General features: G+C 51.4%; 1 protein-coding gene across 4 annotated transcripts in view; it reads right to left on the reverse strand.

Moving 5' to 3' along the window:
* The window catches only part of LOC122173394 (gastrula zinc finger protein XlCGF57.1-like), a 45,613-nt gene extending 24,128 nt beyond the window's left edge, over positions 1–21,485 (reverse strand). For 2 of the 4 annotated variants that reach the window (XR_010593137.1, XM_065569575.1), the window contains exons 1-3: positions 21,231–21,485; positions 9,561–9,732; positions 7,121–7,203 (exon numbers count right to left, since the gene is read on the reverse strand). Coding sequence is in view for 3 of the 4 variants with exons in the window: in XM_065569575.1 (XP_065425647.1) it covers positions 7,121–7,203; positions 9,561–9,732; positions 21,231–21,395 (420 nt within the window). In the remaining variant the exon portion in view is untranslated. Of the gene's footprint in view, positions 1–7,120; positions 7,204–9,560; positions 9,733–21,146 lie in introns of all 4 variants that reach the window. The other 2 variants (XM_065569576.1, XM_065569577.1) reach the window with 2 other exon arrangements.
* Positions 21,486–24,361: the final 2,876 nt, after the last annotated feature.

Raw genomic sequence — 24,361 nt, forward strand, 5'->3', positions numbered from 1 at the left:
CTAGGCGTACTGCCATGAGCTCCCGAACATTGATGTGCAGAACTAGTTGGAATGTGCTCCACAGGCCTTGGGTATGGTGCTCCCTGAGGTGAGCCCCCCAACCTAGAGATGAGGCATCCATGACTAGGTGCAGGGAGAGCTGTGGGGCGTGAAACGGCATTCCTGCACAAACTGCTTTGTGATCCAGCCACCAGGTGAGAGAGGTCAAGACCGAGCTCAGAATCGTGACTACCATGCTCAGGCTGTCTTGAGAAGGGCAGTACACCGACGAGACCCAGGCCTGAAGCTGATGAAGCCGAAGTCTGGCATGTCTGGTTACGTAAGTGCAAGAGGCCATGTGACCCAACAGACCGAGACATGTCCTTACAGTGGTGATCGGGAAGGCCTGAAGTCCACGGATGATGTTTGCGATGGCGTGAAACCAAGTGTCTGGCAGAAGAGCTCGGGCAAGTGTGGAGTCTAGGACTGCGCCGATAAACTCTATTCTCTGGGTTGGCTCCAGAGTGGACTTCTCTTCGTTGAGTAGAATGCCTAAGTCTTGGAATGTTTGTAGTATTATGCTGACATGCGCCCGAACCTGTTCCCTGGTACAGCCGCGGACCAGCCAGTCGTCTACATACAGGAACACCTGTATCCTTTGCTGACGAAGATATGCTGCCACGAGAGTCATACATTTGGTGAACACTCTCGGAGCCGCGGACAGCCCGAAGGGAAGGACGGCAAATTGGTAGTGTACCTTGTTTACTACAAAACGAAGAAAGTGCCTGTGCGGGGGGTAGATCGCTATATGAAAATAAGCGTCCTTCATATCGAGGGCGGCGTACCAGTCTCCAGGATCCAGGGAAGGGATGATGGACTCCAAGGAGACCATGCGGAACTTCAACTTTACTATGAATTTGTTGAGTCCGCGCAAGTCTAAGATGGGTTGCAGACCCCCTTTTGCTTTGGGGATCAGGAAGTAGTGGGAGTAAAACCCCTTGCCCCTTAACTCTGGGGGAACCTCCTCTATGGCCCCCATAGAGAGGAGCCCAGAAACCTCCTGTATAAGGAGATGCTCTTGAGAAGGGTCCCTGAAGAGGGACGGGGAGGGGGGGTGGGAAGGAGGGGAAGAAGAAAATTGGAGAGCGTATCCCCTCTCCACCGTGCGAAGGACCCAACTGTCCGAAGTTATAAGGGACCAAGCATGGTGGAAACGGGAGAGGCGATCCCGAAAGGAAGGAAATGGATCCTGGGTGGTGGCTGGTACGCCGTCCTCGGGCGCAGCTTCAAAAGTTTTGCCTAGGGCCTGAAGGTGGCCTAGGTGGGCCCTGATTCTGACCCTGCTGAGGGCCCGTCGACCTCCGTCTACCACCTCGTCCCCGCCGTCTGGGGAAGTCCTGTCTCGGACGAGGAGGAGGAGGAGGGTAGAACCTCTGTGGCTGTGGCCTAAATGGCCTGCGTTGGGGTCCTGGGACATGCATCCCAAGGAGCACATCATGGTTCTTGAGTCCTTGAGGCTCTGTAACCTAGAGTCAGTCTTCTCCGAGAACAAGCCTTGGCCGTCAAACGGCAGATCCTGCAGGGTCTGCTGTAGTTCTGGTGGCAACCCTGAAACCTGGAGCCAGGAGACACGTCGCATGGCTGTCCCTGACGCTATTGTCCTGGCTGCCGAGTCCGCAATGTCTAGGGAGGCCTGTAAGGAGGTTCTAGCCACCTTTTTTCCCTCCTCCACCAGGGCCCCGAACTCCTCCCTTGAGTCCTGGGGGACCAACTCTTTAAATTTCCCCATGGAGTTCCATGAGTTATAGTTATATCTGCTTAAAAGCGCCTATTGGTTTGCGGCCCTAAGCGGCAGTCCCCCCTCCGAATAAACCTTGCGTCCAAACAAATCAAAGCGCTTGGCGTCCTTTGATTTGGGCGCTGCCACCTGCTGGCCATGGTGCTCTCTGGCGTTCACTGATGAGACTACCAGTGAACACGGTGGGGGATGTGTGTAGAAGTACTCATATTCTTTGGAAGGGACAAAGTACTTCCTCTCTACACCCTTGGCAGTGGGAGGGATGGAGGCCGGGGTTTGCCATATGACCGTAGCGTTAGCCTGAATTGTTCTGATAATGGGTAATGCTGCCCGTGGTGGGTCATCCGATGAAAGGATGCTCACCACCGGGTCCTGCACCTCCACTATCTCCTTGGCCTGTAAGTCCATATTTCGTGCCACCCTACGTAACAAATCCTGGTGGGCACGAAGATCTATAGGAGGTGGGCCAGCGGGTGTTGTACCCGCCACTGCTTCATCTGGGGAAGATGAGGACAATGCCTCGGGGGGTAAAGGACCTGCATGGGGGTCCGGTTCCACGGGACTCGGAGGTGCCGGATCCCCTGCACCAGGATCTGGCTCCTGCGTGGGTGTTGGGGCCAGGGCCTCCATACCCCCGGGGGGGGCGGGAAATGGTGGCCTCAGGAGCCCTGTGCTCAGAGTGAGCTGAGCGAGAGGTCGCTACTGGGGCCCCTTGAGCCTGGTGATATGCCCAAGGGGTCCAGAAAGACCAATGCATAGGGTCTTGTCGCAGGTTTTCTGCCCCCTCCTGCCAATGGCCCGAGTCATCTGCATCTTGACCCTGAGCAAGGTACGCTGAATGGGAGGCCCCTTCAGACAAGTGTGACGCTGATCTCGAGGGCCAGGGCGGTGCCGAGCGTGGGTGCAGAGAATCATCCCGATACGGTGCCGAGTGGTGCCGACCCAATGGCGAGCAACCTCTGCGCGGTGCCGGTGAAAGGTACCGGGATTGAGAGCGGTGCCGATGACCATGTCGGTACCGAGACCCGGACCTGGATCTGGATGATGAAAATCATCTGTAATCTCGGTGCCAGGAGCGGCTTTGTGAATGTGAGCGGTGCTCATACCGGTGCCGGGAGCTGCGCCTTGACTCTGACCGGTACTGGAGCTCGGGTTGGTGCCAAGAAGAAGACTGGTGCCGGGAGGTAGATCTGTGCCACTAGTACGACCGGCGCCGAGATGGGGATCGGTGCCGGGACTGCGAGCGGCGTCGAGACCTGCTCCGCGAACGGGAGCAGTGCCACAAGTCCACGCCCGGAGATGGCGGGCGTATCAGGGTAGGCTTGCCCCTGTACTGTACTGTACGAAGCAGTGCCGCAGGTTGAGAAGGCGCCGGCTCCGTGAGTGCTATAAGGTCTCTTGCCATGGCGAATGTCTCCGGTGTGGAAGGGAGACAGGGCTCCACCACTTGACGAGGTGGTGAGCCAGTCTGCGCCGGACTCGACGGTTCCAAACCCGGTGCCAGAGTCAACGGTGCTGATGGTCCTTGCACCCTCTGGCGTTCGGGAGCCGGGTGCGGCTCTACCCCCGCAGGGGGAGCTGGTGCCTGAAGGACAGCAGCGTCCTGAGTCTTACGGGGCCTTTTATGTCCCGGAGACAGGGACCGGCGCCCAGGGGCTTGAGGTGGACGCGGTGCCGAGGGAGGACAGTGCTGAGGTGCCTTCCCCGCGTCTGCCCGCGGTGCAGTACCGGACGGTGCTGCTGGGGCGCTACGCACCGAGGCGCTCGGTGCCGGAACCTGGCGCGCCGAAGGAGGAGCCGGGCTAAGTGCTGCCTCCATGAGGAGCTGCTTAAGTCTGAAGTCCCGTTCCTTTTTCATCCTTGGCCTGAAAGCCTTGCAAATCCTGCACTTGTCCGTTTGGTGAGACTCCCCTAAGCAATTCAGACAAGAGTCATGGGAGTCTCCCGTTGGCATAGGCCTAGCACATGTTGCGCACGGCTTAAAACCGGGAGCCTTGGGCATGAGCCCGGCTGTGTGCCTGGGGGGAAAAAAGGGGGGAATAGCCCCCTTAACCCCCGCTAATTTAGGAACTATTTATAACTATTAACCACAACTAATATAAAGAACAACTAACAACTATCTACTATAAAGAACGGGTAAGCTAGGAGAGTGGAGGACAGCTATGCCGCGCTCCACAGTTCCAACGACCATCACGGACGGTAAGAAGGAACTGAGGGGGCACTGGGTCGGCTGCGGTATATATTCAGTGCCATGAAGGAGCCGCTCCAGGGGTCTCCACGGCCGACCCACCGGGTGTTGCTAGGGTAGAAAACTTCTCCGACAATCGTGCACGCGGCGCGCACACACCTAATTGGAATCGATACGAGCCAGCACTCGAAGAAGAACCTTTGTGTCTCCCAGCTGACAGAAGGAGGCAGGGTTTTCACATTTTTCACAAACCTACTAGCCAGAGCTTGATATAGGAGATGGGGCTGTCTCTGGGACCCTGCTGGTGGCTCCCTGCTAGGAATCCCAACACTCTCCAAATAAAATATATGGAAGAAAGGGAAAGTTCATAGTAAAGAATATAAGTTAGAAGGTCAGAATTGTAGAAAATTGGTAAGGGACGCTATCAGAAATCAATGATCCATCAATGACAATAAGAAAGAAATTTTTTAAAGTATATTAAGTACAACATTAAACCTAACAATGGTAGTGGTAAATTACTAGATGGAAATGGCAGAATTATCAAAAATAATGCAGAAGAGGTAAAAGCGTTCAATAAATATTTCTCTCCTGGATTTGGAGAAAAAAACAGATGATGTAACTCTTATCATAAGATGTTGACGCCGACAGTCTTTCCATTCCAACAGTAACTCACGAGGACGTTACACACCATCTATTAAAGTTAGATGTGTTTAAATCAGTGGGTCCAGATAACAAGAGTTTTGAAAGACCTGGTGGAGGAGCGTGATGGACTGTTAATGTTGATTTTAATTAGGATTTGGAACACTGGGGAAATTCCATAAGACAGGAATAAAGCTAAGGCTGTGCCAATATTTAAAAAGTGTAAAAGAGATGACCTATCTCATTACAAGGGTGTTAGTCTAAAATTGATACTGGGCAAGAGAATGGAGCAGCCGATACTGGATTTCATTAATAAAGAATTAAAGGGGGGCTAATATAATTAGTACCCATTAACAAAGGTTTAGACACAATCGATCCTATCAGACTAACTGGATATCCTTATTGGATGAGATCCAAGTTTGGTCGCAGCTAATAGTACTGATGTAATATACCTAGACTTCTGTAAGGCATATGACTTGGTTCAGCACAATATTTTGACTAGAAAACTAGAAAGATACAAAACACACACGGCATACATTAAATAGATTAAAAACTGGGATTGTAAATGGGGAACCATGGTCGAGTGGATTTCTTTCTATCAGGTTCCCGCAAGGATTGGTTCTTGGCCCTGTGATATTTCACATTTTTATCAATGATCTAGAAGAGAATATAAAATCATCTCTGATAAAGTTTGCAGTTGCCACAAAGATTGGGGGTAGTGGTGGTAACTAATAAAGTGTCAGTAGATTCAGGCTCCAGCACTGGGAGTCTGGGAAGTTTTCCCAGTCCTGGCTGGGGGGTTATTTCCTGTTCCACAAAGAGAGGAAGTTCCATTCCCAACTCCTATGCCTTGAAATTAAGACCTATCTCACACTACACCCCATATTCACCATAGTGGTAGGATTATAATATGATTAGGACATAATTATGAGGTATTTTGTGCAAGATGCATCATGTGCAGGATCACTGGAAAAGTTATAATTTCCTGAATAGGATTATCCTATTTGTGTGCATAGATCATGTTTGTATCTGAAATTATGGATATTGACTATGTATCTGTATTTCAAATGTGCTTACTCTGGGTAACACCCACAACTAGCCTTTCAGGTACAACAGTGAAGAAGCCAGACAGTGCTGATGGCTCATCAACAAAGACAATCGACCGTGGAAGAGCTTAGCCTTCCTGTGAATGTTCCAGCCAGCCTATGAGTCACGGCTGAAGCAGGGCATGCTAAGTCATGTGACCAGACCACATGACACTGAACTCCATTTTGGTACCTGTATTTTTCCATAAACTGGACTGGGAACTGAGTTTGGAACAAAGGGTTTCCACCATATGGAAAAGCTACATGAGGTGGGGTGTGACATCATCTCTTGGCCTCATTCCCCAGACAAGAGAACTCCTGGAAGCACCTGAGGAACAAAGACTGAACTGGGGGATGTGCTGGTGGCTGCTTCAATCATCAGTCAGGATGAGAAACTGCTGATTCAAATTCTATGCAACTAGTAAAAGGGCGGGAAAAGTTTTTGGCCTGAGCGTCGCATTGGCTTTGGGAAATTGTACGGAGGGCCGGTTAAGATTCAGGAGGCCTGGGGCAAAGCAATTTTGGGGGTCCCTTCCATAAAAATAAGTTGCAATACTATAGAATACTATATTCTTGTGGGGGCTCCTGCAGGGCCCGGGGCAAATTGCCCACTTGCCCCGCCCTCTGAGCGGCCCTGCTGACCTCCCTGACCCCTATCCACACCCCCGCCTCCTGACCACCACTACCCTCTATCCAACCCCCCTGCTCCCTGCCCCCTTCCAATGCCTGGAGCACCGGTGGCTGGCAGCACTACAGCCACATACCACGCAGCACCGGTTCAGGCTGGGCTCTGCAGTGGCACTGCCCCAGGAGCTCGCAGCCCCACCGCCCAGAGCATTGTGCCAGTAGCGGGGCAAGCTGTGGCTGCCGCGGAGGTGGAAGAGGAGGGGAGGGACCAGGGGCTAGCCTCCCGGGCCAGGAGCTCAGGGGCCGGGCAGGAGGTTCCTGCGGGCTGGATGTGGCCTGCAGGCCATAGTTTACCCACCTCTTATCTAGTATGCTAGGTTCAGTTTGAATTTCTGGTTATTTGCCAAGTAATCTGCTTTGATCTATTTGCTATCACTTATCGCTGGGAAATTGTTGGTTGTTTTGTGTCTGTCCTTGAGTGGCTTAGGTAAAGCACTTAGGTAGCTTAACTGAGTGTGTGGCGCCACATGCTGTCGTGTTGGGTGATAAAAAGGCCAGGAGAGGCTGGCTGAATCTCCAGCAAAGCAGTGTGAGAAGGGCCCCCAGACTGCACACCGGGGTGACAACCCATTACACCCTAGATTACACAAGTCTCAGCAAGTTTGTCACATCCTGTCCCCTCCCCTTCTCCACCCTAGATAGTTCCGATCTCCCACCACCTCTAGCAGCTCCCACCCTCCTATGCCTTTACTGCTCCTCTCTCTCCAAGCAGAACCCATCACCAGCTCCCTGATAATCCCTTACCTGAGCCAGCTCCATTGCAGCCATTTTCTTTCCCCTGGGAGGACGGGATGATCTGGAGCGAAACGTGGACGTTATTCTGTAGTCTGCCAGGGAGAGAAGGGCAATGTGAGAGAATTCAGATGGGGCTTTTGTCCACTCCACAAGCCGATTCCCCCCAGATTTTTCCCTGCTAATGGACATTCTAGGTTCTGCTACACTGCGAAGCACAGAGTGACCTTATACCAGTACATGCCTGGCCCACACCCACCAGGGTGTAACCCTCTGACACATAGTGAAACCCTCCCAGTAGCAGAGTCTCTCTGTTACACTTGTGGGGAAAAAGAACTAGGTAGCCTTTTTAATGACAGCCAAAGTAAAACCGAAAGCCCAAATTCAAGCCCTGTGACAAAAGCTGACTGCACAGACGGCCTTTACATAAAACAGTACAGGCCAGAACCTGAACAAAGCTAAGCTGTGCAATTCTCTGCCAAATACGGTCATGGGCTGTGACCTGAGGAGGAAGTCATGCGAAAGGCCTTAGCAATGTGATAACCGCTTATAGATAAAAAAACATGATAACTGCTTGCTGATGAAACATAGTAACGGCTTATATGAAGCAATTGCTTCTGGTAAAGGCCAACTCCTCCAGCTACCTGCCACCAGCCAATCATATATCATCTTTGGGCATCCTGTAATAAACCCCAAGGCCCTCCCGGGAAAACAATATGTACCCTGACAAAAAACAACACCCCCGCTGGTGCCAAGTACCACCCATGTCAAAACCACCAAGAAACCCCCCACCCAATAGGCTCCCAATTCTCGTAAATAATGAAGAAGCTACCGGGAAAAAGGGACAGACCCCTACTCTTATTTTCGCATAAATGACGTATTATTTGTACTATGCTTGCGGTTTGACGGAATAAAGCAGCCTGCGAGCTGCTGCTAGGTGTGACAATTTTGGGACCGTCCCCCCAACGCGTTGGTATGTATTGCAATAAACTGGCCTCAGGCTTGAGTCTGTGAACTAAAATCAATGCGTGGGTGACTTTTTCCACAACAATTTGGGGGCTCGTCCGGGATCACTCAATATCCCTCCGGGCAGGAGGACCGCAGTCCGTTTCCACATTTGGGCTTCGGTGGGAAGTTGCCTGTAGGCTCTGGCTCGGGGCGGGTACGCTGTGATCTGAACTTTGCTAAAACAGACTCAATTGACTGATGCTTGCTCTGCTGGCACACTTACTTGGCAGGCTGCTGTTTAATCTCTTGCATCATGCTGCGCTATCTCTATCATTGTTTACTTAGGCTATAAGCCTGGGGGGGCGTCGGGAACTGTCTGTTTTGTGTTATGAATACACGAGAGTCTTAGACCCAACGGTTTCCTTGGGACAGCCTCAGTGAAATTACTGGGACATCTGTTTGGCAGTTGAGCACTTTTAGAGTGCCAGCCCAGTATAAAAACAAGTTTCGGATGACAGATTATTCAGGCAGGAACAGAGGGTGAATAGGCTGGGTGGTCTCCCCGGGACATAAAGGAAACCATCACTGATACAGGGTGGCTGCTGCAACTCGGGTGGAAAGGCTCGAGGACTAGGGATAGACAAACTGACAGGGAAACATTTGATGCTTTCTCCCTATGTCCGGGCATAGCTCACTGTCCTATTAAGGGAGGAGCTGTGCACGGACAGTGTGAGGAAGTGTAGATTAAGATTTCTGATCCCGATGAGAAAGGGGAAGTAGTTTGGACCCCATGAGGACGGGGAATTTGTTTATTATGTGATGATACCCGGCGAGAACAAGGAGTACGCCAAGCTCCTGTGCTTTGCTTTTATAGCTTCCTACTTTGTGTTAGTCAGCTGCTTCGTGTGGCTCGGCCTTCGGGGACTGGTCCCCCTGGAGGACGATTGACCGGCTGCTGGGTGACCCTGGGAAAAGGTGGATCCTACAGTGGGTAGGGCAGAAATCCAAGGAATCCCTTGATCCCTACTGTGAAGTAAGCTGGGCATCCAGGGAGTCCCGGAGCAGCCGAGAGGGGTTGGCAGGGTTCCCACCAGCAATAGGCTGGCAGTGTGACAGAATGCCGTAATGAAGTCCCGAATTAGGTGTGCTGTGTGATTGTGGGCCATAAGGTGATCCCACCCGTTTCCCTTGAAGTGCTGAGGAGCCCCTCCTTGCTCGGAGGGCAGGGAGGCCCTGGGAAACTGCCCACGTACTCCTAGGCAGTAGAGTAACCCATCCCGTTCTCTTGAAGGCGGGCCGGTGCTCTCTGCTGGGGGAGGGGTGTGCGGGGACTGCGCCTTTCCTGACCTTTCTGTGTGGTTGACCTACGACCAAAACTTTACCCCAGATCTTCCTTTTGAAGCTTGCAGATCTTCCTTTTGGAGCCGTGGGCTCCCTCCCCTTGCTCGGAGAGAGGGGAAGTCCCTGGAAATCGCGCTGTACCAGAGGCAATAGGGTATCCTACCTCGTTCCTTTAAAAGATGGGCCTGTGCTCTTTGCTGACAGGGGGTGTGTGCGAGGACCTCCCTTATAAATCCTCCCCATTGGTGTGAATGTTGAGGAGTTGGCCTCGCCTGGAAAAGGAGGCTTGGGGAGTTGGCCTCGCCTGTAAAGGAGGCTTGGGGAGGTGGCCTCGCCTGGAAAAGAGACCGAGGCTTACCACAGTGTTCTAGTGGCTAGGATTTAGAGAAATATTGCTTTTAATAGTCAGGAAGTGGTTTTTTTCTAGCAAATTGCTTCATTAAGTACTTAATCCTCACCCACGGAAAAAGGGGGGGGGTTGCCTTGTCCAGATCTAATTCACTATATGCATATAGAATTAAGGTGAATCAGGCCTTTCGGGTCGTCCCTGGCCGAGGTGCTGCATCTGGTACTGACAGAAGGACTACAGCTCTGCCGGGCTTGATGTAGGGCCCGGGGGGGTGGGGGAAGAAGGGGAGACACACTCCTTGTTTACGAGTGACTGGTTCTGCTTGTTTAACTGATCACCTGTGCCTCAGTGAGAGAACTCTGATTGTGTCATCCCTGGCCAGATCACAATGCCCGGCACCGATAGAGGCACTGCAAGTCTGTTGGGCGTGGGGTGGGGCCTGGTGAAGGGAAAAGAAACGCCATTCCTTGTTTATGAGCGGCTGGGCTGCTTAATTGATTTAACGCCATAATATTCACTGAACAGTTAGGCAATACGGGGTTTATCACTGTAATACTGTCTTGTTTGATCATTTAGGGAGTGTTGAGGCAAAGCCATCTGACCATGGGAACCTCACAGTCCAAGCAGGTCCCAGCGCCAGAAAAGGGTACTCTGGCCACGTATATGCATTCCAACTATGGGCCCCTGACCTGCAAATTTTTAAAGGAGTGGAATTGGAACACAAGGGATAATCCAAGTTTGCAGTTCCTGGAGGAAGGGACTTTTGATTTTAAAAAGATTTTGCACCTTCGGGGTGCCTTATTAGTTTACAAGGCAAATCAAACCCAGTGACGTCGAGAGTCCATTCAACGAAGTCTAAATAACTCCCATGAGAAGGTTAAGGCCCAATTAGAAGAAGCAAAAAAACAATTGAAGGAAGTTCAATCTAAACCCTTAACTCCCCTGCCTGCCCCCATATTCCCGGTTAGACAAATACCCTCAGCTCCTCGGGCCCCGACGGTACCCCCTCCCTATAACCAACCCCCCGAAGATCTTACAGATTTTTATTTGGATCATGGGAGACCGCCTAGGCAAGCCCGGGTACCCCAGGGGCAACCAGAGGGGGAGCAGCCACAGCAAGTTCCCCACTATGGGGGGGGCGGGCTTCGAGGATGAGGACGAGGCGAGTGGACACCAGCCCGCTCCCTCTTCCCCCACGGAATCTATAATGCCCTTAGTATCCTCTCCAAGTTCCCCAGTTGGGGAATTGGAGAAATGTATGCACCGCATCTTCGATCAGGCAGACCAGTTGGCTGAGATGCTGCGCATATCTCCTGGCCCAGCCTACCGTACTAGGCAGCAAGTGGCCCGCCGGGACAAATTAAAAAGGGGGGGGCAGGAGAGGAAGTCCGCCCCAGTAAATTTGGAGAAATGGAGGAGGATATCTTAGGAGATGTAAGTAAGGGTCGAAGGGAGCTTGTACGGAAGCTCAAAACCAGTCCAGATGGGAAAATTGGGACCTCCCATGAGGTAAGAAATTTCCCCTTAAGACAACTCCCTGCACTGGACGGTGGGGTAACGGAGGTCCATGCCCCTTGGAGCCCAACAGATATGTGCACTCTGGGCCTTAAATTCCCAAAAATTGGAGATGACCCTCTCCGCTTTAAAGAGGAGTTGGAGGTTGTTATTGTTATAATCCCACTATGGGAGACTTAGACGAATTCCTGAGAAGCGTAATGCCCAAGGAAACACAGAGGCATCTTTATGAAACAATGGAGTGAACAAAGTGGAGCCAGATAGAGAACAATTGGCCGAGATAAGGGGAAAATTGTTAGAAGCTATTCTTAAGGTCTGCCCACCAAAGGCCGATTGGACTAAAATAAACACTTGTAAACAAAGTAAAGGGGAGAACCCTGCTGATTATTTGGACCGGTTAAAATCGGTCTTTGAAAAATACTCGGGCATTAATAACACTGGAACCCAAGCAGAGCAAGCTATCGTGGCCGTTTTCGTCCAGGGTCTCCGCCCAAAAATTAGTGAACAATTACGCCTGGGTCTAGTGGGTTGGGAAGGAAAGGGTTCAAAGGAAATCCTAGCTGAAGCCCAACATTATTACCACCAAAGCGAGAAAAAAAGGGAAGAAGCGGAGACCCACCTAATGGCTCTCCAAATCAATAATTTAAACCCGAAGATACAAGAAAGGAAATCGTACAATGGGAAGGAACCCAATCGACCCTATAGGTATGGGGAAGGAAACACCAGGGCAGAAATACCCTCCGTGGCTATGCCACGAACAGGCGGAGCCCCCGGACGCCCGCCAGCCTTTTACTGCTATGGATGTGGAGAGGAGGGACACATCAAAAGGGCCTGCCCCCATCGAAATCGATGGGACTATAGAGAGCAAGGAAGGGCCCAGGCCCCGCAGTGGGAGGGCCCGTTGGCTGCACCCCCACCACCCGCACAGGTGGACTATAGATAGGACAGCCATGAGACCTTATGTGACCTTACTGCCCCAGTTATCCCCTTGAATCAATCTGGCCCTTATGTTACCTGCACCATTAACAAAACCCCAGTAAAGTGCTTAGTGGACACCGGAGCTTCTCGGTCCACACTGCGAGTGGAGGAATTCCCCCCCCCCCCCTTATCTGGGGAAGTTATTAACACAGTGGGGGTCAGTAGTGTCCTTATCTCCCATCCTGTGTCAACCCCATTGTTGATATCAATAGGCCCTTTGACAGAAAAACATGCCTTCCTCCTCAGCCCTTGTTCCCCCGTCAACTTCCTGGGAAGGGATCTGTTATGTAAATTAGACTTTTCTATCTTCTGTACTCCTAAAGGGGTGTTCCTGGAGGCTCCGGAGGCCGCACAGCACGAGGTCTTGGGGGTCCTGCAGGCACATTCCCCCGACAAAACAACAGGCCCTGATCTCTCCCCAGTTCAAAAGGAAATATTGGCCCAAGTTCCCCCAGCTTTGTGGGAGGAACATCCAAATCAAGTGGGCTGTATAGAATCGGCAAAGCCTGTTAAAATTCGGTTAGACCCGACTAAGCCCCTTCCCAGAATCCCACAATACCCCCTTTCTAAAGCTGCAGAGGAGGGGATCAGGCCAGTTTTGGTCTCCTTAATTCAACAGGGGGTTATTGTTCAAACTAGTAGTGAATGTAATACCCCAGTTCTACCCGTCCGAAAACTGGGTACAGGGAAATGGTGTTTTGTTCAGGACCTGAGAGCTGTAAATGCAGTAGTACACCCCCTGTTCCCAGTTGTGCCCAACCCTGCAACCATTCTCTCGTGCATCCCCCCGTCTGCTACCTACTTCACAGTAGTAGATTTATGCTCAGCCTTTTTCTCCATCCCCATTCACCCAGAAAGCCAGTATCTGTTTGCCTTTACTTTTCAGGGCCTGCAGTATACAAGGACCAGACTGCCACAAGGTTACACGGATTCGCCTACCATTTTCTCCCAGATCCTCAGGAAGGACCTAGAGAATGTTACGCTTCCTAAAGGGTCCACTTTAGTCCAATATGTGGACTATCTGCTGATAGCCTCTCCAATGTTGGAGGTTTGTCAGGTGGATTCTCTAACCCTGCTGCAGACTCTGGCAAAAAGGGGACATAAAGCTTCCAAATCAAAGCTGCATCTCTGTCTTCCCTGAGTCCACTACTTAGGGCACAATTTGACCGCAGGAGAGAGACACTTGTTCACAATAGAATTAAAGCACTACTACAGGTTCCCAGACCCGCTACTAAAAAGCAACTGTGTGGCTTTCTTGGAATGGCAGGCTACTGCCGGCAATGGATAGCTGAATACGCCTCTATTGCCAAGCCTTTACATAACCTAACCCACAAGGATGGGCCGGAACCCCTCCCCTGGACCCAAACAGCTGAAACCGCTTTCAAAACTCTTAAAGAACAATTGGCTAGTGCCCCAGCCTTGGGCATACCCGATTACTCTAAAACCTTCACCCTCTTTTGTCAGGAGAAGGATGGAATAGCACCGGGGGTGTTGACTCAGGAACACGGGGACTCCCAATGGCCTGTCGCTTATTATAGCGCCCCTCTAGACCCGGTGGCGGCAGGACTGCCCCCGTGTCTCAGAGCAGTAGCTGCAGCGGCAATTATGGTGCACACTCATTTTGGGGTCCCCTCTCCTTGTGTTGGTCCCCCATGCTGTAACCCTACTCCTCCTAAAAGGAGCGACCCAACACAGGTCCAATTCTCACTTGACTAAATATGAAATGTTGCTTCTAAATGCTCCAAATGTGACCCTAACCCGTTGACCTGTTCTCAACCCGCCTTCTCTACTCCCAACTGTTTGGGATGGGGAGCCGCATGACTGCCAAGCGGTGACCACTGCATTATGCTCTCCCCAAGTAGATTTAAAAGAGACCCCTTTACCTAACGCTGAACTAATATATTTTGTCGATGGGTCCTGTTTCAGGGACCCCAAGGGTATCCTTCTAGCAGGGTATGATATATGCTCACCCCATGACTTAGTGGAAGCTCACTCCCTTCGAGGGGTGAACTCGGCCCAAGTGGCTGAATTGATTGCCCTTACCCGTGCCTGCTCCCTAGCGGAAAAACAGTCCGTTAACATCTACACCAATTCCCGCTATGTCTTCGGGGTAGTGCACGATTATGGGAAACTCTGGAAGTACCGAGGGTTCCTCACTTCTGCAGGGACTCCCATCCGAAATGGGTCTTATGTTGATGCACTTCTTACTGCTCTTTTACTCCCTTCTGAAATAGCCATTATAAAATGCGCTGCCCGTCAAACTCCTTGTGATGAGGTCACAGAAGGAAATGCTCTGGCTGACGGATCAGCCAAGCAAGCGGCCCTTTCTGGGTCTCCGGCTGAATTTTCTGCCATTTGTTATATAGCCCTAGCTAGCTCCGACCTAGTCCTGACCCTTGTTGACTCATCTTCTCCTGACATGCCCCCAACCCTCATACGAGAGTTGGTGGACATGCAGGAGTGGGCAGAAAAGGAGGAAAAGGACTACGGGAGAACAGTGGGTTGTGAAAAGTCTCCCGACAGCGTACAGCGCACTCCGGATGGTCACCCGGTAGCACCTAGAGGCTTGCTCCCTTATTTGGCCCGCCTGGCCCACGGGCTAACCCATGTAGGGAGCAGGGGAATGATACTATCAATTGAACAGCATTGGTTTGCCCTGCATTTTGCAGCAATGGCCCGACAGTATTGCGACACCTGCCCGGTGTGCCTTGCTCATATGTGGGAAAGCCTGTGAAAACCAAGCCTGCAGCCCATCCCTCCCCAGGGGGCCCTTTTGTTAATATACAAATTGACTTTATCAGCATGCCTAAATGCTGCCCGTTCGAATATGTATTGGTATGTGTCTGTAGATTCTCAGGGTAGGTTGAGGCTTACCGCCATGCCAAAGCCGACTCCCTGACGGTGGCAAAGAAACTGCTACATGAATTCATTCCCCAGTTTGGACTGCCCCTTTCTATCAACAGCGATCGGGTACTCATTTCACAGGCCAAGTCGTGCAGCAAATCTGCAAGGCACTAAGAATCACTCAGCACTTTCACTGTGCTCACCACCTCCAAAGTGCTGGGGCAGTGGAACGGGGAAAAGGGGTGCTAAAACACAAAATTGCTAAAATGTGCTCAGAAACCAACCTTAAGTGGCCTGTCGCTTTACCCCTGGCCCTAATGGAAATGAGGAGCACCCCTGCTCACAAACATGATCTTCCCCCCCATGAAATTTTAATGGGTAGGCCAATGAGAATACCAGCGGCCCCTCCTATCACACCCAGGTACCTAGATACACAGCTGACAGATGAGAGGGTCCTGGCATATTGTAAAAAACTCATGCAATGTATTAAGTCTTTACACAAACAGGTTCAGTGTGCCTTCCCTGCTCCAGTGGACTCCTCCTGTCACGACTTGCAACCAGGAGAGTGGGTATACATCAAAAAATATCAATGAAAGAATTGCTTGGAACCTCGCTGGAAAGGCCCGTTCCAGATATTGCTAACCACCCACACCATTGTCAAGTGCCACAACCTGCCCAACTGGATCCACGCTTCCCAGTGCAAGCGAGTCCAGGCCCCAGTGGACATGAGAATCTCACCTCCACTCCTTGGCCCTGAAGAACCGTGGGAAGCTGCGGAGGTGGCCCAAGACCTCTCCCTTAAAAGCCCGGGTTACTTATTAAGAGGAAGAAAACAAAAGGCCAAAATAAAGCCTTCTAAAAATCCTCTGGAGAGCCAAGCGCCCGCAGGTACAACCAAGTAAATATGACAGACCCAGCTGACAGAATTAAGGAGTCTGCTCAAGTCTGAAAATGGCTCACGTCTTCCATTTGGTTTGTGTGTGTGACTATGCTATTGCTGCTAATCCTAAACTTTCATGATTCGCTTATTTTCTTTTGGACTTCTGGGTCAACTCCTGCCCCACCCCCAACTCTCGGACCGGCACCCTCTACATCCCAGCCCCAAGCTTCCCGGAGAACCCGAGTCGCCCGATCCTTGGATGCCCTGAAGGGAAAGAGGCTGGTTACAACAGAGGACATTAAAAACTTGCCATGGTACCAGCGAACTTTTCTTATTACCTGGCAAGGAGGGACATGTGGTATGACTTCCTGGGAACGTGAGGTTCGCTATTACCTAAGATTTCTCCCAGGGGAAGCCCCTTGCCACTACCCCCAGGTTCCTTCCTGGTGCACTGCACTCCCCAACTGAGTAGGCAAGTCAGTTACCAGTCAGACTGTCACCCCTTCCCCTCTAAGCCCCGTGGGCACTTCCCAAGCCAGGTCCCAAGATACTTTTGTAAAAATGCTTCCGACTGCCCAAGGCCGGAAGGCCCCTTTTTACTTGGGAAATTTTGTCCCGGCCTGTTCTCAACAGGACCTAACGGCTATCTATATGACCACACTATCAAGTGGCGTAAAAACAAAACCGTCACCAAGGCATCCTTCCCCTTTTCCCTTACCGACACCAACTTTGAGGCTCTGGAGGAAAACTCCCATGCAGAGATTGACATATTAGCAACAGCTGGCACCTGTGAACTGTCTTTTGGTACGGGAACTTCCATGCAATGTTTTGTAATCAGTTACCTGCTTTTTGGTATTCCTACCACTTATTCTGGTTGTCACCCTAAGTTTACTTTCACCTAGAGGAGGGGGACCCCTACTCTACACGACTGCCTCCTAGCCCATCGTTACAATCCCCATTCCCCAACTACTCCCCCTCGTATCCTTCCCACACACATCTGTCTAATCGCGGCCTCAGAGAAATTCAAGTCTCGGACCACCAAATGTGGTACAGCCCACCCAACCAACAGAATTCCCTCTACCGACGGTGGATGGTGCTAAATGCAACTATGGGAACCATCACCTTCTCATTTCCGCCTTCCAGATAACTACCCTATACCCCAATTGTACCCAAGGAAGGGCCATTGGATTAGCCCAGCTTCTGCAGTGGGAAAATTTTCGGAGAAAAAGAGGCTTGCTGGAAGGGGCCTTGCATGGTCTAACTGGAGCAGCCGCTATTTGGACGATAGACAAGGCCCAGGACCATGAACAATGCCTGGGAAATTTGGAAAGGGCATCAGGCCTCCTCACTGAGGCAGTGTTAACCAGCACCCACTCAAATATAAAAACCCTCCATGCCCTGTCAGGACTGGGAACCACAATCCAAACCCTCTTAACAAAATTAAGAAACACCCTTGTTGTAATAGGGAAAAACACTGGATGGGATTCAGCTTGCAGCCAAATGCAGGATTTCTTTAATGGTCTCTTAGCAGAAATGCGGAGCGATGTCCTCAGTCAGTGAGGGCCCAAAGCCCTTAACGCTACTGCAGGAGTGCCACCCGAGCTATGGAAATGGAGGCATACGTGGGCGTTGTCAGAGTGGGCCTGAGACTCCTCAAAATGCTCCTTCCAGGCCTCGGGGCTTGTCAATGGCACATGGGCCCCAGCGCACTTACTTTTGCCGGGACCCTGGGTGGGCTGTCTATGGGACTGGGTTATCAGCCGGCAGGTATGGGAAGTCAAGCCACCCCACGGACCTAGCCGTTTTATCACCACTCCCCATGGTTTCGCTGATCAACACGTCTGGGTGGGAATTGGAACCTTGTGGTCCTTATGGCCCTTGGAACCCCCACAATTATTTTGTCTCCGTAAATTACACCCTGGGGAATTGCTGAACATCTTTGATACAGTTTGTTGGGAAGGAGAAGCAGTAGGCAAGGCCCCAGGAGGAGAAGCCCTGTTTGGGAAAAGGGGTAGTTGTGCCCTGCCATCGAATCCCCACACCCCTCTTCCTTTTCACCTTAATTTGACCACTGCTCAGGGTAGCCGATTTATCACATGGCTTGCTAATCCCCAAATCTCTGTATCCCTCCACCCAGCCGTCCCTCTTACCTTCGATTGGACTTCCCTCATCCCAAACCGCTTCTTAAATTTAACTTTTCTACTTTTCCTCCTCTCCAACCTATCGCACCTCCAAGACCAAGTACATGTAACAGAGGTCGAATACAACGAAGAGGCCAAAGCATTTCAGGCTGCCTATCGAGTGAGTACCCTATGTTCTTCCCATGACGTTTTGTGTTTTGCCTCTAAAGAAATCACCCAAGCCACGCCCAGCCTCTTCACTTCCTCAATCTTAAAAACCTAACTGGAATAATTCTCGCGATCTGTTGCTGTTTATTAATCGCCTCCCTCTGCTGTCTCTGCAAGATATGTTGTTTACCCCAGCTACAGGTTCAACCTCCACCCCAATCCCTTCTTTTCCCCATAGATATCCCCGAAACCACACTGTGTTCCCCCTCAGACCCAGAAATAAGCCACCTTAGTGTCAAATCCATCAGTACCCCCAGTCTCATGTCCGCTAATCCCCCTTTTCCACTGACTAAGTCTAAATACTGCCCTATAGCCGCTTTAGCAAATTACGATAATGATGCCTACATGGCATCAGAGGATGGAAATTGTGGGGAAAAAGAACTAGGTAGCCTTTTTAATGACAGCCACAGTAACACCAAAGGCCCAAATTCAGGCCCAGTGACAAAAGCTGACTGCACAGACGGCCTTTACATAAAACAGTACAGGCCAGAACCTGAACAAAGCTAAGCTGTGCAATTCTCTGCCAAATACGGTCATGGGCTATGACCAGAGGAGGGAGGGGAGGAAGCCATGCGAAAGGCCTTAGCAACATGATAACCGCTTATAGATAAAAAAACATAATAACTTCTTGCTGATGAAACATAGTAACGTCCTGTAATAAACCACCAGGCCCCCCGGGAAAACAATATGTACCCTGACGAAAAACAACACCCCCGCTGGTGCCAAGTACCACCCATGTCAAAACCACCAAGAAACCCCCCCCCCCACCCAATAGGCACCCAATTCTCGTAAATAATGATGAAGCTACTGGGAAAAAGGGACAGACCCCTACTCTTATTTTCGCATAAATGACGTATTATTTGTACTATGCTTGCAGTTTGACGGAATAAAGCAGCCTGCGAGCTGCTGCTAGGTGTGACAATTTTTGGACTGTCGCCCCAACGCGTTGGTATGTATTGCAATAAACTGGCCTCAGGCTTGAGTCTGTGAACTAAAATCAATGCGTGGGTGACTTTTTCTATCACACACTTATCAAGTTTGCGGAGGATACCAAGCTGGGAGGAATTGCAAGTGCTTTGGAGAATAGGATTAAAATTCAAAATGATCTGAACAAGCTGGAGAAATGGTCTGAAGTATATAGGATGAAATTCAACAAGGACAAATCCAAATTACTTCACTTAGGAAGGAACAAGCAGTTGCACACATACAAAATGGGAAATGACTGCCTAGGAAGGAGCACTGTGGAAAGGGATCTGGGGGGGTCACAGTGAATCACAAGCTAAATACGAGTCAACAGAGTTACACTGTTGCAAAAAAAGCAAACATAATTCTGGGATGTATTAGCAGGAGTATTGTAAAAAAGAAATGAGAAAAGAGAATTCTTCTGCTCTACTCCGCGCTGATTAGGCCTCAATTGGAGCAGTGTGTCCAGTTCTGGGCGCCATATTTCAGGCAAGATGTGGAGAAATTGGAGAAAGTCCAGAGAAGAGCAACAAAAATGATTGAAGGTCTAGAAAACATGGCCTATGAGGGAAGATTGAAAAAAATTGTGTTTGTTTAGTCTGGAGAAGACAAGACTGAGAAGGGACATGATTACAGTTTTCAAGTACATAAAAGGTTGTTACAAGGAGGAGGGAGAAAAATTGTTCTTCTTAACCTCTGAGGATAGCACAAAAAGCAATGGGCTTAAATTGCAGAAAGGGAGGTTTAGGTCCGACATTAGGAAAAACTTCCTGTCAGAGCGGTTAAGCACTGAAATAAATTGCCTAGGGAGGCTGTGGAATCTCCATCATTGGGGATTTTTAAGAGCAGGCTGGACAAACACCTCTCAGGGATTATCTAGATAATACTTAGTCCTGCCTTGAGTGCAGGGGACAGGACTAGATGACCTCTCGAGGTCTCTTCCAGTTCTATGATTCTGTGAACCAAAGGCCACAGAAGAGCAGAATCAAAGGAGTCACTTTGGGGGATTCTCCCTGTCATTGTCCCAAGGCAGCTGTCTCAGGTTTATTAAATTGTTTGATGTTCCAGCCTTTATACAGTCTCTCCTGGGAGTGCCCCCTTTCACGGGCTGGGCCTAGTTTTAGCTTTTGGCAAGCATGACCCTGGGGGCTCTGAGACTGGGCCTCCTTGTCTCAGCACACCTTGTTTCTTTCTGTGGCTCCCCACTGTGTCCAGATGAGTAGATACTCCTGATAGAACCTGTGAACATAAGAATGGCCCACTGCGTCAGACCAATGGTCCATCTACCTCAGTGGCCAATGCCAGGTGCTTCAGAGGGAATGAAGAGAACAGGTCATCATCAAGTGATCCATCCCCTGTCACCCATTCCCAGCTTCTGGCAATCTGAGGCCAGAGACACCATCCCTGCCCATCCTGCCTGTGACACTGGCAGATGAGGTGTTAGCTCTTGTAAAAGCCCCCATGTCTTAATTGAAACGAACTCCGCATTTGGCAACAGGAGAGACAAACCCCCAGATGGGGGGGGAGGGGAAGGGGGGAGAATTTCTCTGGCTATCAAATGAGGGGAGGGGAAAGGGGGCAGTTTGGAGGGATTTTATGTGACTGTCCAACACACACAGACAGTGACGGTTCCCCTCCCCCCCTTCACACGGGCCGCAGGGAGCCGGGGGGGGGGCAGTTTGAAGGGGGCCAGGGAGGGGGAAGGTCCCTGGAGCAGGGAAGGGGGCAGCAGTGGGGGATGGGCAAGTGCAACACACAGAGACACACACACACACACACACACACAGACTTTTCTCCGCCAGGGGTTTCCCAGCTCCCCACAGAGAGCTCAACCCGCCCCACCATCGCTACGGAGGCCGAACCGGTACCCACCGCCCCACCCCAGCTTCCGGCCTGGCCCAGGGCGGGGGGGTCTCGCGGCGGGGTGGGGCCGGGCCTCCCCCACCCAACTCTTACCGGCTCTCCCGCGGGCCCGGAGCTCCCCCCCGCCCCCCCGCAGCTGGTCCGGAAGTGACGCAACCCTCGGGGTCCCAGGCGGTGGGAGGGGGAAGGAGACACATGACGCTTGCGGCCGTTAGGGCCGTTGGAGCGCGGCGCGAGCGGGGCTGGGAGGCAGCCCATTGGGGGCGGGGTTCTCCACAGCCCCACCCCTTAGCCCCCCTTCCTCCCCGCTCCGGGCACCTCCTGCCACTCCCGGATCACAGGTGACTAGCAGCGGAAGTGACTTTAGGCCTGGGGGCGGACGAACGGGGATCGCACGGAACATGCGCAGTAACAGCTGCTGAAACCTTCCCTCACCTGAGCTGAACAGGGCGGAAGCGCCCCTGGGGTACGCTGGGAGATGTAGTTCCAGACTCTCTCGGGACCGGAAGTGACGTCGGACGGGGAGGCGGGGCCCAGCTGCGAATGCTCGCCGGGCGCTGCGGTTCTCCCTGTCTCGTGCGGGGCCCTTGGAGCTTCTCCCGGGGCGGGACAAGAGTTTTGTGTCTCCCGGCTCTGGGCATGCGCAGATCGGGGGGTTTCCCCCCAACGGACAGTGGGGTGGGGAAGGAGGTGATGGGGGGCGATTCCCAGACCTGGGACCTGCCCAGACCCACTGGCTGCAGCCTCTCTGTGCAGATCGTCCCGTCCTGGGGAACAAGGAGCAGAAGGAGGCAAAGCCGGATTTGTCAGACACGGACCAGCCGCGGGGGTTTCGTCGCCGTGTAGACGTGCCCTGACATTATGTCTACACTGCGATTAACACCCCCGGGGCACCTGTCTCCAAGCCCGGGGCAGCTGGCTCAGGCATGTGGGGCTGGGGCTGCAGGGCTGTACAATGACAGTGCAGACATAGAGCTTGAGCCCAGCCACTGAGACCCACGAGGGGGAAGGGTTTCCCAACCCAGCAGGAATACACGTATCTGCACCACAGTTTTGAGCCCCACAGCTTTAGCTCCAGGAGCCCAAGTCCGATGACCCAGGCCAGCCCTGCTGCAATCTTTATCCCGGGAGAGATGGACTCTGCGGGTACGTCTCCATTGCAATGAAACAATGGGTAGAAACAATGGGTTTAAACTGCAGCAAGGGAGGTCTAGGTTGGACATTAGGAAAAAGTTCCTAACTGTCAGGGTGGTTAAACACTGGAACAAATTGCCTAGGGAGGTTGTGGAATCTCCGTCTCTGGAGATATTTAAGAGTAGGTTAGATAAATGTCTATCAGGGACGGTCTAGACAGTATTTGGTCCTGCCATGCGGGCAGGGGACTGGACTCGATGACCTCTCGAGGTCCCTTCCAGTCCTATAATCTCTGATTCTATGATTGCAATGTCAGCCCTGGTGTGCGCAAAGCACACCCTATTCACCACTGTCATAGAATCATAGAATCATAGAATATCAGAGTTGGAAGGGACCTCAAGAGGTCATCTAGTCCAACCCCCTGCTCAAAGCAGGACCAATTCCCAGCTAAATCATCCCAGCCAGGGCTTTGTCAAGCCGGGCCTTAAAAACCTCCAAGGAAGGAGACTCCACCACCTCCCTAGGTAACGCATTCCAGTGTTTCACCACCCTCCTAGTGAAATAGTTTTTCCTGATATCCAACCTGGACCTCCCCCACCGCAACTTGAGACCATTGCTCCTTGTTCTGTCATCTGCCACCACTGAGAACAGCCGAGCTCCATCCTCTTTGGAACCCCCCTTCAGGTAGTTGAAGGCTGCTATCAAATCCCCCCTCATTCTTCTCTTCTGGAGACTAAACAATCCTAGTTCTCTCAGCCTCTCCTCATAAGTCATGTGCTCCAGACCCCTAATCATTTTTGTTGCCCTCCGCTGGACTCTTTCCAATTTTTCCACATCCTTCTTGTAGTGTGGGGCCCAAAACTGGACACAGTATTCCAGATGAGGCCTCACCAATGTCGAATAAAGGGGAACGATCACGTTCCTCGATCTGCTGGCAATGCCCCTACTTATACAGCCCAAAATGCCGTTAGCCTTCTTGGCAACAAGAGCACACTGTTGACTCATATCCAGCTTCTCATCCACTGTGACCCCTAGGTCCTTTTCAGCAGAACTGCTACCTAGCCATTCGGTCCCTAGTCTGTAGCAGTGCATGGGATTCTTCCGTCCTAAGTGCAGGACTCTGCACTTGTCCTTGTTGAACCTCATCAGGTTTTTTTCTGCCCAATCCTCTAATTTGTCTAGGTCCCTCTGTATTCGATCCCTACCCTCTAGTGTATCTACCACGCCTCCTAGTTTAGTGTCATCTGCAAACTTGCTGAGAGTGCAGTCCACACCATCCTCCAGATCATTAATAAAGATATTAAACAAAACCGGCCCCAGGACCGACCCTTGGGGCACTCCACTTGAAACCGGCTGCCAACTAGACATGGAGCCATTGATCACTACCCGTTGAGCCCGACGATCTAGCCAGCTTTCTATCCACCTTACAGTCCATTCATCCAGCCCATACTTCTTTAACTTGGTGGCAAGAATACTGTGGGAGACAGTATCAAAAGCTTTGCTAAAGTCAAGAAATAACACATCCACTGCTTTCCCCTCATCCACAGAGCCAGTTATCTCATCATAGAAGGCAATTAGGTTAGTCAGGCACGACTTCCCCTTCGTGAATCCATGCTGACTGTTCCTGATCACTTTCCTTTCCTCTAAATGTTTCATAATTGATTCCTTGAGGACCTGCTCCATAATTTTTCCAGGGACTGAGGTGAGGCTGACTGGCCTGTAGTTCCCCGGATCCTCCTTCTTCCCTTTTTTAAAGATGGGCACTACATTAGCCTTTTTCCAGTCATCTGGGACCTCCCCCGATCGCCATGAGTTTTCAAAAATAATGGCTAATGGCTCTGCAATCTCACCCGCCAACTCCTTTAGCACCCTCGGATGCAGCGCATCCGGCCCCATGGACTTGTGCACGTCCAGTTTTTCTAAATAGTCCCGAACCACTTCTTTCTCCACAGAGGGCTGGTCACCTTCTCCCCATGCTGTACTGCCCAGTGCAGCAATCTGGGAGCTGACCTTGTGCGTGAAGACAGAGGCAAAAAAATCATTGAGTACATTAGCTTTTTCCACATCCTCGGTCACTAGGTTGCCTCCCT

This window comes from Chrysemys picta, chromosome 16 (assembly GCF_011386835.1).
Source record: "Chrysemys picta bellii isolate R12L10 chromosome 16, ASM1138683v2, whole genome shotgun sequence".
In the NCBI taxonomy this organism is placed as follows: Eukaryota; Metazoa; Chordata; order Testudines; family Emydidae; genus Chrysemys; species Chrysemys picta.